Source organism: Lutjanus erythropterus, chromosome 24, assembly GCF_056507025.1.
Source record: "Lutjanus erythropterus isolate fLutEry1 chromosome 24, fLutEry1.hap2, whole genome shotgun sequence".
Lineage (NCBI taxonomy): Eukaryota > Metazoa > Chordata > Actinopteri > Lutjaniformes > Lutjanidae > Lutjanus > Lutjanus erythropterus.
Genome location: NC_139340.1, coordinates 18,786,271 through 18,804,898, shown reverse-complemented (window position 1 = coordinate 18,804,898; position 18,628 = coordinate 18,786,271). Strand labels below are relative to the sequence as shown.

At 42.2% G+C, this 18,628-nt stretch overlaps 1 protein-coding gene across 2 annotated transcripts; it reads right to left on the bottom strand.

Annotated features, from left to right (window-relative positions):
* Positions 1-1,834: 1,834 nt before the first annotated feature.
* Positions 1,835-18,526, bottom strand: LOC146304999 (sentrin-specific protease 7-like). Of its 2 annotated transcripts, none has more exons than XM_084714035.1 (22): positions 18,257-18,526; positions 16,894-17,008; positions 16,398-16,480; positions 16,134-16,298; positions 14,791-14,885; positions 14,540-14,697; positions 14,076-14,454; positions 13,534-13,676; positions 11,622-11,750; positions 9,818-9,851; positions 9,299-9,502; positions 7,933-8,162; positions 7,475-7,557; positions 7,171-7,287; positions 6,733-6,855; positions 5,868-5,960; positions 4,893-4,969; positions 4,227-4,285; positions 4,075-4,118; positions 3,900-3,968; positions 3,186-3,336; positions 1,835-2,437 (listed from the first exon to the last, which is right to left on the bottom strand). In XM_084714035.1, the coding sequence occupies exons 2-22, from the start codon at positions 17,005-17,007 to the stop codon at positions 2,306-2,308; spliced, it is 2,682 nt and encodes an 893-aa protein (XP_084570161.1). In that variant the 5' UTR covers position 17,008; positions 18,257-18,526; the 3' UTR covers positions 1,835-2,305. The 2 variants fall into 2 exon arrangements, with proteins under 2 accessions (XP_084570161.1, XP_084570162.1); XM_084714036.1 differs by having other exon boundaries at positions 16,134-16,274.
* Positions 18,527-18,628: the final 102 nt, after the last annotated feature.

Here is an 18,628-nt window from a genome sequence, read left to right as displayed (position 1 = left end):
TAACATTTTTATTTTGTTTCTTTACCTGATGCAAGACACATTTTCAATCAATCAGCCAATCAATAGATGAGATATTCCATCCATCTGTGCATCACTTTGCTTTTTGAGTCAGATGATTAAATTAGTAAGCGAGTGTATAATTAGACGTGTCCTCGTCCAGACTGTGACCCCCCGCTGCATCACACAGTCAACAATGGCAGACATCTTTTATTGGATAATGAGATTAACGGGAACAAGAGGAGACGAGAGGAGACGAGACGAGACGAGGAGCGAAAAACGTCCGGCAGAAACGCCCACAAAAAAAAGAAAATCACCTCGACATGTTTCTGACATGCAGTTTGAATAGTTTTACACTGTTAAAATTCTCCCGCTGATTTTATTTTGGCGTCGGGATCAGTTTCCATCTTGAGTCACTCGCTCAGATTATTTTTGGGAAGCGGGATGGAGGCTTCATGGAGGCCCTAAATCTGTCTAATCTGAACCTCCCATCGCTCAGATTAGACAAATCTACGGCTGCTGGGGCAAAACATGGACGGATCAGAGCCGGACCAGGGACAACATACAAAATTCATTTAATTTACAAAAATAATTCATGAAACATTTCTTCAACTTTAGACTCTGATGAATCTTTGAAGAGAGAAATGCGTCACAGTCATAACTGAACATCTTTAACATTCAGCACTGTTTGTTTTCTTTGTTTTATTCTGTTTTTTCTCTCGTTTGTTTCCTGCTGATCAGTTTCTTTGTATTTTTTATATTGCTGTTATATGTTGTAGAATAAGGCATATATTTCTTTACACACTTGTTATTCTATATATTTTGTTGTTATATTATCTGTTTTAAATGTAACAAGATGAATATACTGTAATAAGAAGTAAATCATGTAAATGACACAAGACGACAGCTACGAAACAGAAGGACACAACAGGAAAATGGTGAAAAAATAAAAAACAAAATGGAAATTGCAACAAAGTAATAAGACGACGAGACGACAGCTGCATGACGGGAGGAAACAACAGAAAATTTGTCAGAAGACAAAAAAAACATAAAGATGAAACACATGAACAGTTACAGGGTGTTATAACACATTATTAACTGTGGGCCAAATGCTAAACAAAGAGTTGAAATAAAGTTTTTACAGAAAGAGGATATTAATATAATTATTGATCAATAATTGGCACAGACTGTGTTGATCATATCGAGTGTTGAAGCTGTTGTTGTCTGTCAGACGTGAACCCCTCCACTCTTATCCAATTAATGAGCTGTAAGCTGATTGGTCCTCAGCGGGGGGCGCTACGCTAAAACCCCGAGATTAGCAAACCAGCATACACACAATTACACACACACACACACACACACACACACACACACACAATTACACACACACAGAAAATGCAGAGATAATAAGAAAGAAGATAGAAAACAGAAGAAAAAGAGAATAATAAGGATAATAATAAAATAAAGAAATGGATCAATGGATCAATAAATACACACACACTGACAGTGACCCAGTGACCTCTGACCTCAGCTTACACTCTCCTCACTTCAGACACACTGACATCACTGATCCATCAACACTGATTGATTATTAATTAACTCGTTATCACCTCCAGCAGCACCGATACTGACATTATTAATACCACAACTACAGGATGAACGCAGTATTACTGCAACGTAACAGAGTACAAATACTCTGTTACTGTACTTCACTATTTATTTTTCTGCATTTGAACATAAATATCTACAAACAGAAAAGACACGAGACATAAAAATAACAAAAATAACATAAAGATAACATAAAAATAACGTGACTGTAAAAAGTTATTAACACACATTTAATTCTTACCTTTGTTTGATGTTTATTAATGATCATAGAAATAACAATCAAAATGTATTTATTGATTTTGTTTTTTGTTTTATAGCAACAATATGTGTTTAAAAAATCTTCAACTGCTGATAGAAATCACATTTTAATGCCTCAAAATGACAATAAATAAGATTTATTTCATAAAACAGGAAGCAATAAATGTAGGGGAGAAAATGCACAGGATTGTGGGTAAAAAGTTATTTACATGCAAAAAGGAAAAATTAAATATTTTTCTGTAAGAAAATTTCTATATGAACATTTAAACTTCTTTAAGCAAAGTAAAAACCTGTTAACGTAGAAAAAATATAAATAATTTATTGCACAGTTGAATTTATTAATGGCTCGGTGTGTGTGTGTGTGTGTGTGTGTGTGTGTGTGTGTGTGTGTGTGTGTGTGTGTGTGTGTGTGTGTGTGTGTGTGTGTGTGTGTGTTTGGTCCTCAGTTTTCTTCAGCCTGACTCTGATGCATCCTCATCACCAGACTCCGGATCTCCTCGCGCTTCTGTCGCACTCGTTGCCGCGGAAACCAGTGGTCCAAACGCAATGGGAGGTCGAAGTGCACCACGGGGTTCTGGGGAGCCAATCAGAGAGCACGATTTACTGAGCTACTAACGCGCTAATTAATTTATTGTGTGTGTGTGTGAAAAGGTCTTCATGAGATAAGTGGAACACGTGAAATGTTCTGGTCTGATTTTTTTTTTATGTTGTTTTGCAACATAATTCAAACTTTTATTTTCTGCACGTTTCAATCATGGCTGCTACTTTTATTTCAGCAACAAAGAAAAATGCTAATTAATAATTAATCAGTTATGCATTAATAATTAGTGACATCACAAAAACATTTTTTGTGCTTTTTTATTTTTATTCTTTTTTTATTCTTTTTTTTTTCCATTATAAGTTGAAATTTAAGTTTCCTTATTCAAGCAGTGGCAAAAAAAATGTCAAATGAGACAATTAATGCCATTTTTATTGATTTGTAATCGTTTGAATTCATAGCGGCGATTAATCAATGAATAACTTATCATTAAAATACAGTTAAAAGGGAAATCACATTTTAAACAGACAGAAACACTGAACATGTCATTTTTTCTGTTTAATATTGAACATTTTTTAAATTATAGTTTTTCTTTGTTTTTTAAAGTGGTGATGAAGATCGTTTGAACTTTTTATCGAGGTATTATTGGACGATAAAGTTTTGGTGTTGTTACATCCTGAATTGTGATTAAACATATTGATGATGATTTGCAGTCTGATATTTGATTATTTTACAGCGTTGTTTTCTGTCCTGTGACTCTGAGGCGTCTGAGGCGTTTGTGTACCTGCAGGAAGCTCTCCACGTACTGCAGCAGGTACAGACCACAGTCGCTGCTGTTGTCCTGCTGAGGGACCCTGCAGTTGGAGCTCCTCATGTTGTCTGACGTGAACAGACGAGGCGTCCCCCTCCGGACCTCCCACTCCACCTGCAGGTAGCTAAAAAATACAAATTTAATTAAAGACACCATGTTTGACACGTCTGTTTCTGGTTTGAACCTGCTGGGGGCGACACATTACACCAAACTCCATTTAAGAAATATGAAATTTAAAGTATTATTTACACGTCTGTTAAAAGACACGACTTCAGAAACAAAAGATAAAGTCGACAGCCCTCTAGTTTAATTCAGCCATGTTTGATTTTATCAAAACGTCAAGATGAGAAAAAGACTTGAACTGATCAGTGTGACCAACTTAACTGATGCTTGGACCGATGCACCGTTTGTTCTTTTGAAGATTTAAAAAACATGCTATATATTTATTTATTTATTGATGAATCTGATACTAAAAAACAAATAACTGTTTGTTTTTCGTACTTTAATTTTTTAAAAGTCTGAGCTGTCGATTCTGATTTTTTAAATAATTGACAGAAACACTTTTGTAACTTTTGTTTACTGTAAAAATTAAACTGGATGTTCTAACGAAACACTGACTATTTAATAACTGTTGATTATCATACTTAAAAAAAAAAAAAATCAGAATTAAAAAAAAAAGTAGCTCACTCTCTGAGGAGTCTGCAGACGTTCTCGTGGTACGACAGCTTCAGTGAGTCCATGACGAGGATGCACGGCCTGGAAAGGACGAAGAAACCACAAAACTTCAGGCTCCACCCGAACCGAGTCAAAATAAAACCAGAGTTTGAAGTTCCTCGGATCAGTTTCTTTGCCGACGACTCACCTTTTTAAAACGGTGTCCCTCTTGCAGCCCTGCTGGATGCAGTCCTGAAAAGACAAACACGTTACAGAGAAAACAGACAAATAAATCACCTGCTGAGGCTCAAACAGCTTCACCAAACAGACGTTTTACTCCAGAGAGTCTGATTTAGTTACCGGAGGCTGCTGTGATCTCAGACTCAGAGAAGGTTTTCCTGCAGCTCCCTCTGATCCACCTGAGACATAAGAACAAAACGCTCATTTATGGTGACTTTCTGTTCACTCTGGAGCTGAAGACTGAGAGAAATAAAATACAAAACATTAATAAATAATTGATGTTTACATCCTGTAATACATGCAGCAACCAAGCTGAACTATATTTTCGCTTATACCCAAGTTTTAAAACAGCACACCAAGAAAATAATCAAGGAAACAAACAAGCAAAAGAAAAAATGGAAAAAACAGAAAGAAAATGGGCTTCAGAGCTGCAGTTTTTCCTTTCTTTTAAGTTTATTTACAGACAATAAAGATAAAAAGTCACAAACGTCTCCAACACCAAATGTTGGAGCTTAGTTTCTTCAGAGGAGGAGACATTTGTGTCTGGAACATTTAATCCTGTAATTTTTTTTGGTGTGAATTGATGTGTGATTCCCACAGCTGCTGCCAGTGCCCCAAATACCCCGAAACTGTCTCCCTGAACGACCCCGAAGGGTATTAAACAACACAAGGACGCCTGGAGACGATTAGAGCGGCTCTGGTAAACATTAGAGCGGCTGTGAGGCACCGGAGCTGCCAGAAACACTTTGTTCTACGGAGGAAACTCAGGGTCAAAAAGCAGCTCACCTGCCGGCCTCTGAAACTCCTCGTACTGGACCTCCTCCAGACCCGGGAAACAAACCACCACCAGGTACCAGTGAGCCCTGCGCACACAAAAACAACAAGAAAAAATCTGACGTCTGGGGGAAAAAACGGACTGATCTCTACGGTGAGAAGCCCACCAGAAAACAACTGAGCTCCTGGAAGACTTTTAATGTGAAACACCCACAGGAAGTGTTCAGTGTGATTAACAGTAACTTCGAAATGAGAAGCGACTGATAGCTTAGCTTTGTTAGCTTGAATTTATAAACTACAGACACTTTAAAGTTCTTTTTCAAGTGACAAACAGCCACACTTAAGACCTTTTAGCTTAGCATGCTAACCATGTTTACAGTGGCTACAAGCTAACAGAAGGCAGAAAAAAAAATCGATGACTAAATATCAATTTTTTTAGCTCAATGCTAACATATAATGAGATTTTCCATTGACGTGCTGACAGAAATTAGCATCATGATAACATGAGCTTAACAAAAGGATCCATTTGAGTCCAAACGTAATTAAAAATCCAGAGGGAACCACTGAAGGTACTTTAGTGTGAAATTCTCCTGATTTGAGTAAAACAACAATCAGAGCACAGAGAGAAGCAGGTCTGCTAAAGTCATTGAGAAGAATCAGAACTGATTCAGCAGCAGTGACTCCAGTCAGTCAGTCTGTTACCCAGTTGGCAGGTAGACGCAGTGATGAGGTGCTTGAATTAAAGTAGAGTCACAGGGTTTTTATTCTAATGTCCCAGCAGAGGTCAAAACTCCAAACTGGCGTCTTTAAATCTGGGACAGAGAGCTGAGGTCGGCTCTGTCGACTCTGTCGAGTCAGGAGGAGTTTTATTATCGAGGGTAAAGGATAAAATAAAGTCATAAAACACAGCTTATATACGTTTATGTGACAGGAAATACATGTGGAGCTGAATTCAATCCGTGGTGAGTGTGTTGGACGTTCTCTTACTCTTGATTGACAGGCACAAACAGGAAGTCTTTGGTGAAAATGTCGACATGGCGGGTCCATGTCTTTACCCTCTGATGCCTCATGTGACGATCACTGAAACAAGCAGAGAGGAGGGCTGAGACTGATCGAGTTTTTTAAAAATGACGGAAAAATATCCAACTAATATGTTTTCTGTTGCAAGATTAGACTAAAATTATAAAGTTAAAAAGTTAAAATCCAAGATCTCAGACTTAAGTTCACACTAAAGTGTTATTTCTCTCAAATGTTGTTTGATAATGTGTTAAAATCTGTGTTTGTGATATTCTCACTCCTAACCCTGACCAGTCACTCCTCTAACCAGTCACTCCTCTGACCAGTCACTCCTCTAACAGTCACTCCTCTAACCAGTCACTCCTCTGACCAGTCACTCCTCTAACCAATCACTCCTCTAACCAGTCACTCCTCTAACCAATCACTCCTCTAACCAGTCACTCCTCTAACCAATCACTCCTCTAACCAATCACTCCTCTAACCAGTCACTCCTCTAACCAATCACTCCTCTAACCAGTCACTCCTCTAACAGTCACTCCTCTAACCAATCACTCCTCTAACCAGTCACTCCTCTAACCAATCACTCCTCTAACCAGTCACTCCTCTAACCAGTCACTCCTCTAACCAATCACTCCTCTAACCAATCACTCCTCTAACCAGTCACTCCTCTAACCAGTCACTCCTCTAACCAGTCACTCGTCTAACCAATCACTCCTCTAACCAGTCACTCCTCTAACCAGTCACTCCTCTAACCAATCACTCCTCTAACCAATCACTCCTCTGACCAGTCACTCAATCTGATTTCACACGTTCAAACTACAGTTCATGTTCTTACGGAACAGACGGAGCGTCGTTCTCTCCGGCAGCTCTCCGTCTGCTCAGCTGTTTGTAGAAGAAACTGCTGAAGACGTGACTCCGCTCAGCCACTGGGCCGCCGACTCCCTCCAGGAGGAGGTACCTGCAGGAGGAGGAGGTCATTCAGGTCACTGACTGACAGGAACAACAGTCAGGACAAATGTCCTGCAGAGCACGACGTCTTACTTTTATACTTTATACTTTCAGAGTCTGAACTTTTTTACTTTTACTGCAGTAAAAAAGCAGAATCAGTACTTCTACTTTTACTCGAGTATCTGTAAACACTTTTGAAGTGATCTGGTAAAAACATGTCGTCTGAATACAGTGAGACTTTTCTCCCTGAAGAAGAAGTCAACATGCTTTTAATGTGAAATTTTGTTTGTTTGTTTGTTTTCTTGTTCTCGTCTGACAGACTGACTTGAGGTAGAAGTCGATGATGACATCGTTGAGGAACTCGCCGTCGTCCAGACAAGCCAGGTCCTCCTTCGTCACTGTGATCCGGCCTTTACAGGGTGCTGCTGGGTACTGGATCAACCTGAAGACCACATACAGAAGGTTCAGTCAGAAAAATCAGACTGAACGAAGTTGTCCTCTTCTACTTTTTTGGAACGTACAATAAAGTTTGAACATGAAATATCTTGTCTTTGTTCTGTACTCAAAAAGACTTTGTGTCTGCTGGTCCTGCACCAGTAAACATTTGATACTGGTTGTGCTGGTTTCACCTGGTGGGAAGGTGCTGCAGAGCGGAGGAGTTCAGGCTGGGCTTCTTGTTTCTCTGGTTGTTTCTCACCTGACTGGATTCCTCCTACAAGAAACAGATTTATTTTAATGGTTTGTTTTGGTAGATTCTGGTGTTGATGGGGGGCAACCAGCTGAGTTTGAACTTTTCAACAAAACCCTGAACCTCCTCCAGGAGGCACCTCATCAGCTCCGAGCCGCCGGCGCCGCCAGCTGACAGCTAACTGGCTCATAAAAAGGGCAAAAGAGGATTAGATATCACTGCAGGAGGGAGACAGAGGAGGAGGAGGAGGGGGAGAGAGGAAGGTAAGGAGAAGACCACAGGCAACCAAGGAGGTGAGGAGAGAAGGAGAACAACGAGGGAGGGAGGCAACACGTGCCAGAGGAGGTGAGGGAAGGAGCCTGACATGGAGAGGAGGGATATAAACGAGGGACGTCTCACCGCAGAGTGTCCCAGCAGTCTGAGGAGGTGCTGGTCCAGAGGAGGAGGACAGCTGTGGAGGAGCAGCAGCCCGTCCGTCCACTCTAGAGGGGAGGTCAGTCCAACAGAGGAGGAGGAGGAGCAGCGTCCCCTCCTGTACTCCTCCATGTCCAGGATGGAGGCCAGCAGGGCGGCCTGGAGCTCCTGCAGCTGCTTCTTCAACACAATCAGGAGGAAGGAGCACGACGGACCTGAAGAACCAGGAGAACAAATCAGAGAACACGACTCAGACACCAGTGGGTCTTCAGAGAATGGCCCAGTTTAAACCAGTGTCTGGTTCTACAGACCCAGTTTGACCAGGAAGTTTCACTGTGACCAGTCCCCTGCTCTTCACTGGTCCAGTATGACCAGTTACAGGCTGTACCCGCCCTGTTTGACCAGTGTGTGGACATGTCACACCAGTCTGACTGGTCTTTGTCTGTATGAGTCCAGTTTAACAAGTCAGCCCAGTCTCTGGTTGAATACTGGTCCAGTTTGACCAGTTTGACCAGTCTGACCAGTGGCTCCACAACAGAATCATCATCAGTAATCTCTGGTCTCTCTGAGCAGAAACCTCACTGTGTTTCCACCCTCAGGACTCTTTGGCAGCCATCACCGTTTTCCCCATGTCGACACAAAATTTGGCCGTCTAACTCGCCGTGATTGGCCGCCGGCGCAGGAGAAGCCACCTGATTGGCTGCCTGGTTCCTGCCCAGTTCTGGAGCGCTGCAGAAGCTGTCAAAAGTTAATTTTCCATGAAACCTCACAGCTCCAGTCAAGCTTTCATTGAGAAAATGCTGGATTTTGTAGTGCAGGGTTGCACGCTGCTGCAGAGACGGTGTGTGTGAGAGCAGGACTCACTACGACTGTGTGGTCTGTGGGTGAACTTCATTAACGCTCTTATCTTACTACATTCTTAACTGTAATTCTGTTTAAGTTAATTATGTATCGAGAGTCCAAACACGTCTTTTTATTTTTCCTTCGTTGTGGTTTCAGACGACATTTACGGCTCAAGGAAACAGCGTCAGAGTGAGAGCTCTGTGTGTTTTTACTGCTCTCTCAAAAACAAACCGAGTGTGTGGAAACTGTGCGATGATGGAAACTACATGAAGCTGTTCTGACTGTGCCAACATCGTACTTATCTGTTTATACATCAGCGTGTGCAGGACAAACTCAGCAGCTTGTTTTTCTGTGTGAGCTCAGGCTGAGAAGTGAAGTCAAATAACGAACCGAAGTGAGCAGCTGCAGCTGAAAACGTGCAGAAACGTCTGCAGTGTTTTTCACGTTGAATCGTCACGATCATCACAAACAATCCAGACAGCAGCTGAATTATTAACTCAAGTGTCACCTGAGGCGCTGCTGGCGGTCTGGATGGCGGACAGCTCCATCTGCAGCAGGTTGGCCTGAGCGTCAGTCACCCACAGGAAGAGCAGTGAGGGGGCGGGGCCTTTCCATCCAGCCAACAGAGTCCCGCCCTGAGCCACGCCCCCGTCCCAGACGCCGTAACCTTGAACCTGAGTCGCCACCACCACGACTTCCCCCTCCTCAGCTCCTGACAGACAGACAGAGGATTAATTAAGGATTAATTAACCTTAATAACGCCAGTACCCCCAAATTCCATCGTTCACACTTGTTATTACAACACAAAGTCTTATTAAGTCACATTAATGTCAACAAGACTATTATAAGTGCCTTATTACCTCTTAACTAACACTAAGCACAAGCACCTTAATATAAAATATTACAAAAATACTTTTCATAACTTTGATGTAAATGTCTGTTTAATGTCACTGTCGACTCATAAACAGAAGATTTATTTAAACTGTACAACAGAAACTGACGTCGTCTACAGTAAAGCTGTTTTTACCTTTCAGAGGAATCATGATGCTATTTTCAGTGATCTGGACAGAAAAAAAAACAGAAGAAGAAAAAAAGATGAGTTTACTGAGAAACATCCTGATGCATCTCTGTTTAAAATATTCTCACACTTTATATGAGTTAGTCCTCAGGATGAATCTATGCTTTGATTGGACGCAGCAGCTCACTGACATCAAAGATGGAACAAGACGTGACGATGAAAGAAAACGTGGAGACAAACGTCTCTGTGCTCAACATGTTTGGACATTTTTCAAGTCTTTCCTGTCATAAATTATTTCATTATTGATTAATCTGTCGATTATTTTCTTGATCAATCGATCAGTAGGTCTATAAAATGTCAGAAAATGTTGAAAAGTGTTGCGTTCTTCACTCGCTCATCTCACCTGCCATATCTGATGTCATGTTATATCTATCTTTAAATAAAAATATAGAATTTTACACCCTCAACAAAATCATGAAAATAAAAATACAAAGAAAATATTCGGTGCTGTTTGTTCAGTTTATCAGATTCTCTGCATGTGGTCTGCTGACATGCTGACCTACTAACCTCCTCCTCTCCTGCCTTCCTGGTTTTTTACGGCGCTCTAATTGAACCCGGCGCGCCGCCATCAGACCCAAACTTTGCCTTAATTGCTCGTTAAAGTCTGAAATCTTAACACTTTACAGGCTCAGCGGGGAGTTTCTCTGCCCTCCGGCCAAGAAAAAAAACAACCGAGCCGCTGCGCCAAACTTTGACTCGCTTCCCCGATTTATCACCTCCGTGAGGCTGAGATGGGGGGGGGGGTTTCTGGTGTTGTTGTCATGACAACAGTTTGGCGTTTTATGCTCAAATGAATTAGGTGTTTTCTAACAGGACTCCTGAGCAACTCTGAGTTGGTCCAAAGTTTTGGCTCTTTGACAACTTGTTGCACTTTTGTTCAGACTTCTTTTTCTATAACACACACACACACACACACACACACACACACACACAGTATATAAACACAAACAGAAACACAGACACTGTGTACTGAAAACACTTTGGAAAACACATGTGAATGATTAAACCTACAGTACATGCAACAGACACCAACTGTTGGCCAATCAGATTTGTTTGTGTGTGTGTGTGTGTGTGTGTGTGTGTGTGTGTGTGTGTGTGTGTGTGTGTGTGTGTGTTGGAACAGGACATGGAAAAAAACAGAAACTCGGTCAAAATGTTGAAATCGTCCAGAAACACTTAAACGTCCAATGGCAGCCACTTGGCATCAAACGCACCACTGAAGGTGTGTTTATACTGACATGAACAAACACTCGGTGTACATGTACACACATGTACACACATGTACAGTACAGGAAGTACAACCCCAACTCCATAAATGCTGGGAAAGAAGTGATGATTTGTAAAAATGTTTTGACCTACATTCAGCTGAATCCATCACAAAGACCAGATATTTAATGTTCCAACTGATAAACTTTATAGTTTGTTGTAAATATCCAGTCATTGTGTTGTTTCATGTTCATCACTGAGATACATCAGCTTCTCTTTTAACACTCAGTCAGTGTCTGTTGAAGTTTTAAAGTGAAAAGAGATAGAAAAATAGAAAGAAACATAAGTAGATTAGGGTGAGAGAGCATCACCATTAAACCCACCAATCAGAGGGCAGCAGCAGGTGTTACTAAAGTAATCACTCGTGTGCAGGATTCTTCTGAAATCACTAAGGAGCTGCAGTTTTCTGTTGGACGTTTTAAAGGTGCACTACTGAGAGTCTGCAGCACATCTTGGTGAAAATCTGGTAAGTTTCAGCCGTACTCACCATCATCTCCCCGTTGGCGTCGGCGTGCGTTAGACCAGCATGAAGCGAGGTAAACTCCAGCTGCAAGAATGAAGGCACTGGCTGCTTAGATTCATCTGCTTCAGCTTTGGATGAACACGCCTGTTGACCCTGTCGGACAAGATGGAAGATTTCACGTTAATCTGCATTCATTAAAGAAATCAACAAAATCATCAGTCAACAACATAAACAGAATAATAAGATATAATAAGATTTCTTGGCACAGGCCACTAAAAACAAGAATAATAAGACCAGAATTCAACATCAGAGTCTTCAAACTCGACTATTTATCAGCTCAGTTTTAACAGGAACAAAATGTGGGTCACATCAAACTGACCTTTCAGTCTTTAATATAGCAGCACTTCCCCTGCAACAGGACAAAAACCTTCTTTTATTAGGACTCGCAGCTGGTTTGTGGATCAGCGTCAGTAAACACAACAACAAACACTCAGCAGTCCATTCACATCCAATCTGGATCTGCTCAGAGTCCCAGCAGGACTCCATCAATCGTTTACAGGCCTGTAAACCCACAAACAAACTACATGACTCACTTCAACATGTCCTCACAGAGAGACCGAACTGGGTCAGTCCTCCAGTCCTGACCTGGAAACACCACAGAGATCAGTTTCTGATAAGATGAGTGTCCTTAGAAATGTTTCTGTGTGTTATTATAAGGCTTCAATTAGTTTTCTTCTTTACACAAGTAATTATCCTGTTTACAAGATCATTACTGCACGGAGAACTGGCTGCATAAAAATTGACTTCTTTCACAAGATCATAACTTTTCCCTAAAATCTATCTTGTTGGACCGGTGGACTCAGGGGGGGCAGCAGAGGGGACGATCGCCCCATGTGTGTCCTGAGACACTGCTCAGACAGTACGAGGTAAACTTTCAATCAGATGTGTCTCAACCATAACATGTCGACTCTGCAGTCCTTCTAAATCAAAGATAAATAAGAATTCTGGTTTTGAAATGTGTGTTTTCATTCACATTCAGAGACTCTGAGACGCTTTAAAAAGTAAAATGTCGCTACGACGACGCTGTGAAATAAAAAGATGAAACATTTTGTGGACTCTGTTGTTGAAACATGTTATTGTTGAAGAGCTTTTGCTTCATAGCTGCTGGTGATACGTCAGGAGACTCTTGTCACTGCACAGTTTATGGTTGTGCAGTTCACACGAGTCCACCAGATGAAGGTTCTGCAGCATCAGCTGCAGGTGGACTCTGCAAATTAAACCCTGCTGTCACTGAACATGAGTCACGTAGAAAACAGCAGTCTGCTGGCCTGTCGGGGCGATTTCGAAGCTCCAGTTTGTTTGAGGAACGACCTGGCTGACATTAAGGTGATTTTATCCTGAAGCCTCGGTGATCTACGCGGAATCTGGCTCTTTGTTTCCCAGATACGTCCTGTTATTACCACATGTGCCATGCGTCAAAGTCAAGCTGGTTTCTCACTGCGCTCCATGAGGTCATCACTTTGTGTCCACTCTCTGTAAAGACTTAGAGGATAATTCTGGTTTATTCCTCTTCATTCCAATCAGTTCTACAAACACTGTTTTCACCAAGTTATTTACAAGGATCTGAGACGATGATGACATTTTTAAAAACTGGGAAAATTAAACAAAACACGCTGGAAATGGACTTAAATTTGTCCTGCAATTGCTGTAACTTTAGGATGGAAACGATATCTCAGAAACCTGAGTTCTGTACTGGACCTGGACCAGACCAAAGACTGTAAATAAAGATGGCCGTCGGGTCTCCACTTCCTCCAACTGTACAAAACAGGAACGTGAAGACTGAACCCCGGCGGTTCAGGATCTTCATGGCCTGGTGGTTTACAGAACCAACACAGCTGACTCTTGTTGTCTCGTCTGTCTCAGGTGTGTCTCCTACCTGTTTCTGTTGCGAGCTTCCCACAGAGGTCTCCTCCAGTCGGCTGCTGCTTTGGAACGTCCTCTTTCCTCCGTCTCCATCGTCCTCCCCCTCCCCCTCCTCCTCCTCCTCTTCATCCTCTTCCTCTTCACTCGACAGCACAACTGAAGGAACAAAGACCATCATAAATATATTTAAATACAATATTTAGTCATGTGACTGCTGAGGTCGACAACTGGTACACAGTTTAAAGAACACTCTTAGAATTGAGTTCTACCCAAAAGGCTGAGGTTCTACCCAGAACCATTTGCTTCTGAAGAACCTTTTTTTTTAAATACAGGGGTCATTTTTTTTCTAAGACGAATGGTTCCTTTTTTAAAGACTGATGTCACAGGTTCTTTGTGCTACAGTATCAAAGAGAAGAAGAAGAACAGAAGAACCCCCCTGGGTGGGTTCTAGATGAAACCCTCGTCATATAGAAGGGTTCTTGAGAGAATGCCTTGGATGGGCTCTAGATAAAACAGTGTTCAGACGTTCTGTTGACGTCATGGCGCGGTTCTCACTGGGTTCTGTCGGAGTCTGTTTGGTTTTCCTCAGTCGGAGCTGCAGAACAGCTGATCTGTTCGACGTCTTCTTCTCTCTGAACTCCTTCCATCTCCGTCTCTCCTTCTCCCTCACATCCTCCCTCGGGCTGCTGCCGGCTGAGAGCCATGCCATCCTGTCCACGCTCCGCCTCCTGCTAGGTGTCGCCCTCGGCGACAGGGTCACCGTGGAGATGGAGGGTCTGCGGACGTCTTTAGGAAGAGACTCATCTGCTGAGAGCCTGTCTCTGGTTCTGGGCGGAGACACAAAGTCGTCGTCTGACGTCTGATCTGAACCAGAGAGAGACGAGTTCTTCTTCTTCTGCTCCTTTAAAGGTTCTGGAGAGCTTCCTGTGTCGCTCTGAAGGAAACAGACGTCATCACATTAAAGGAACATTCTGACATTTACTGTCTTAGTGCACTCACTCATGACCTCTGACCTTTACCTTCCCCTCAGCAGCGTCCTCCCCGCCAGACTCGACTCTCCTCCACGTTCTCTTTCCTGGCGTCACAGAACTCGAACTCCCAGCATGCTTCTCACCTCGCAGCTCGGCCAGAGAATCAACAGACTCCACAGAGATTCTTTTAGTGGACAGAGACGAATCTGCAGGTAGAAACATTCACTAAATATGACTGAAATCTGAATATTATTTTTATTATTACTGTTGTTATTATACATAAACAAGAGAAATGTTACCACTGAGGTCACTTTTCTTCTTCTGTGGTGGAAACAGAAGCTCTGAGGTCACATCAGGCTGCAGCAGCCGGTCTGATGCTCTCTTAGGGCGCCATCTGGTGGAGAAAACAGAACAGCCATTTATACAAATCTGCATTTAAAACAGACTTTTTACAGCCATGACTCTGTTCTCTTTCTTTACTTTACTATTCAAAAACAGGGCCTACTTCTCAAGTGACATGAACACATCATCCTTCCACTTTAACTTATTTTATATGTCTGTCCTTCCTCTAATGTTATCTTGTTTTGCATAAAAGTGCAGATTACAGTGACGCAGTTTGTTCATGTTTTATCTCATGCAAACTGTCAACCGATATTCTGAGTATAAAAACATCCTGAAGCATGAAGACACAGATGTCTGGGGGAAGTGGAGGATCGTGTGTCTGTCGGTCCTTTCCGTTGAGGATGTTGAGGACGCATACATAATTGGATTTATGATTTCAGGCTTTCTGCTGATTGGTCTTGGCGGCTCCCTGATCTATTACAAAAAAAGGAAGATGCTGGCGGCAATTGACAAGCTGCTCGCCTTGAATGAGGGAATGTGCAGGGCTACCAGCACTCAGACTCAAGCGTTTTGTGAGCTCAATCGCAAACTGGATGCGATTCCTTAGCTCCTTTGCCAGATGGGTACCAACTTGGAGAAGCTGTCAGCTCGGCTCGGCTGAATGTGGCCACTAATTCGGACATATTGAAGCAAGCCACCGGGAGACTCAGAGAGACTCAAGGGCAGACAGAAAAATTTCAGCGTCTGCCCGTTCCAAAACAATCTGTTATCTCCATTGGCTCCCAGACATAAACGGCCTTCTCAAGGATGCTTATCTCTCCACTCTCCTGGATGTTAGTGCAGACAAGATGCTCCGACCCCCACCTCCTTTTGGGACATTCACCCTCACCCTGGACTCAACGCTCTCTTTGGCCCCTCACCCCCACCCTCCCCTGTGCGGCGTAGTAGTCGAAGGTTGAGGGCAGCGCCCTAACCCTAACCCCCTGGGACGGGTTGTAACCGAATGGAATTTCTCTGTTGTGGGATCAATAAAGGTTCATTCATTCATTCATTCATTCATTCATTCATTCAAGGATCAGTTTTTATTCTCTTTCTTTCTCTTCATGTTCAGACACAGACAGATGTTTTCTGAGTTCTTTAGGAACATTTGTCACCGTTCTGTTCTGTTTCCCATGAAGCCATTGGGCAACTTTCCTGTCAATCAACATTATCAACAAAATATCGATGACCCAGCAATATTTTGAAAAAGAAAATGTCTGGAGCTAACAGGAGACTCTGCGTCAGATTATTGTGAGCTCACCCGTTTGAGAAACAGGCTGAGGATGACTCCGCTCTCTGTCCAGGCTGTGACTGGCGACTCGAGCCCCCTGGTGCTCTGTGATTGGCTGGCGAGGCTCCTCCGTTTGGGCTGTTGAGTCCCAGCAGCGTTTTGACGACGTCCCTGAACAAAGGTTTACATGGAGAACTAAAAAAACAGAGGAGGCACCGAGTTTGATTTACATGTTTACTGTGCTGTTAAACTGCAGTAATTATGAGTGCGGCCTGTAGGGGGCGCTTCACACACCTCTGTCTATTTGTTGAGGAGCCCAGTGCATTCCCAGCATGCACCCTGTTAGCTCCACCTCTGCTGGACTGATTCCCGTAACTCTGTTCACACAAAATACAAGTCAGTTTGAAGGAACCACCTTCAGAAGTGTTAACAGATCAGTAATACCACCTTAAAAGAGGGACAGCTAAGACAGAGAAGCTTTCAGTACTGTAATACTACTTTAAATGAACCACAAGTTCACTTAAAGACATTGAAATATGTTGTCAGATCGCTAATACCACATGACAACAGTGTTCTAAACGATCGCTTTTAGAAAAGTTGACACATCTGTAATACCACCTTAAAAGGTCCAACAGTCCAAATACAAACCCTTCACAGATGTTGACAGATCAGCAATACCACCTGGAACGACCTGACAGCTCAGACAGGTTGACAGACTGTCATACCACTTTACATTAATTAACAGATAAATACACCACCTTTACAGACGTTAACAGGTGAGTAGTACCACCTTAAGTTCTGGGGCGGAGCTCTGGAGGCGGGACAGCGGGGACTGCACGTGCAGGTGGGCGGAGTCTGAACCTGTTGACTGTTTCTTCTTGGGGATTTTGAACGGAGACGCCATGCTGATGATGACAGAGAACAAACAAACTCAGACCAAACCTCTAACAAAAACCACACAAAATAACAACAGCAACCCCATTTACCTGCTGTTTGAACATCAGGAAACATAAGGAGGTTTCTGTACCAAACTCCATTCAAAAATAGGAGACTTTTAAACACAGACGCTAGATCTGATAAAACATGACTCTAATTATGAACTGACAGGGCAGAATTTGGTCTAAATAGCCTCTGCTTCATCAAGTGACATTTCAACATTGCAGAACATCTAAATAATATTTAACAGCCACATCTAAAGTTAGATACATGTAGATTAAACTTGTGCTGCAGCAGAACTCCATAACAGAAATCAATAACTTAAGAAAGAAAAATAACAAAAACCACAACAGTATCAATCTGATTTCTCTGCTTTATCCGCTCACAAAATTACATCTGAAACTAAGTTTTAAATACTATATTACTACTGTTGTCTTTCACCATTAAACTTGATGAAAAGTGTGTCCTCAAAATGAGACTGTCGGGTCATTTTTAAATCAGACATTCTGTAAATGAGGTTCTGAATGGGAACAGCTTTGAATTCGAGCTCAGGAATTGAACCTTTTCATCATTAGCTATTGATTTAAGCTGTTAAAGCAACCAGTCATTAAATATGAAATATGTTAAACTACTGGAAAACTCATATCTGCCTTCTGCAAAAAGATGGTGTCATAGAAGGTCAACCAACCAAACTCCATTAAAGAAAACTGAGGTTTTTCAACACAGCATCACTTTATTTCATGAAACATGACCCTGCTATTTGTAGTTTATTTTTTTAATAAAAGTTTCGACTGAAATACATCAAACAAGCACCTTCTACCAACTAAACTGAACATTATAAGTCATTAGTCTTTTTCTTCTTCAGTTCTTCCACTGAAACATGGAACCGTAACTAGCGATTTATAAAATGCAGCTGTACTTTTACCGTGTATATTATAGTTAGTGGATTATTTGTAGGCCGAATTTACCAAAACTCCCCAATGATTCATCAAGTATTTTTACTTATATTCCTGCTTGTAGTAACGTCTTTACTTACGCAGTACAGTTTTAAATATCAGTTAATCTTAACGGGGTTCCGGCTGAAGGTGCAGTTTTAGTTCAGAAGCCTCTCCTCTCTGGCCTCAGATAAACTTCTATCATCTGTCACTTCTCTGTGTGCATTATTTGACTGGAGTGCTGCTAACAGCGGCTCTTAGGCTTTAATTGCAGTTACTCACCTGATGTGAGCCGGTGGAGCAGCTAGCAGCTGAGCTGCTAACGCTAACTCTCAGGCTAGCCGGTTAGCTCCGTTAGCTGCTGTCCAAGTTTTTCTCGTCCGTCTTAAATGTAGTTAAACTCTCCTGCGGACTCATGAGTTCAGCAGGACGAGCCGTCCGCTCCGAGAAAACTACAAAAACTAACTCAAAAACACATTTCTGTCAGCTGCTGTTCCGAGCTGAAGCAGCTTTTCTCCACAGCTTCAGGAGCACAACAACGACTTGACAACATCCGCTACGTAAACCGCCGTAGCGCACGCTGGCCTTACGTCATTGCGTCACTGATCGCGGACACCTGCTGTATTTGTATATATGAATGTTTGTTAACAAATT

What these genes read in the sequence shown, in the direction of transcription:
- LOC146304999 (XM_084714035.1), bottom strand. Translation starts at nt 17,007, where the DNA reads ATGGCGTCTCCGTTCAAAATCCCCAAGAAGAAACAGTCAACAGGTTCA. An exon ending in ACAGACTCCGACAGAACCCA is followed by an intron (nt 13,677 to 14,075) that starts GTGAGAACCGCG and finishes TTGTTCCTTCAG; the next exon opens with TTGTGCTGTCGAGTGAAGAG. An exon ending in CATCATGATTCCTCTGAAAG is followed by an intron (nt 9,503 to 9,817) that starts GTAAAAACAGCT and finishes TCTGTCTGTCAG; the next exon opens with GAGCTGAGGAGGGGGAAGTC.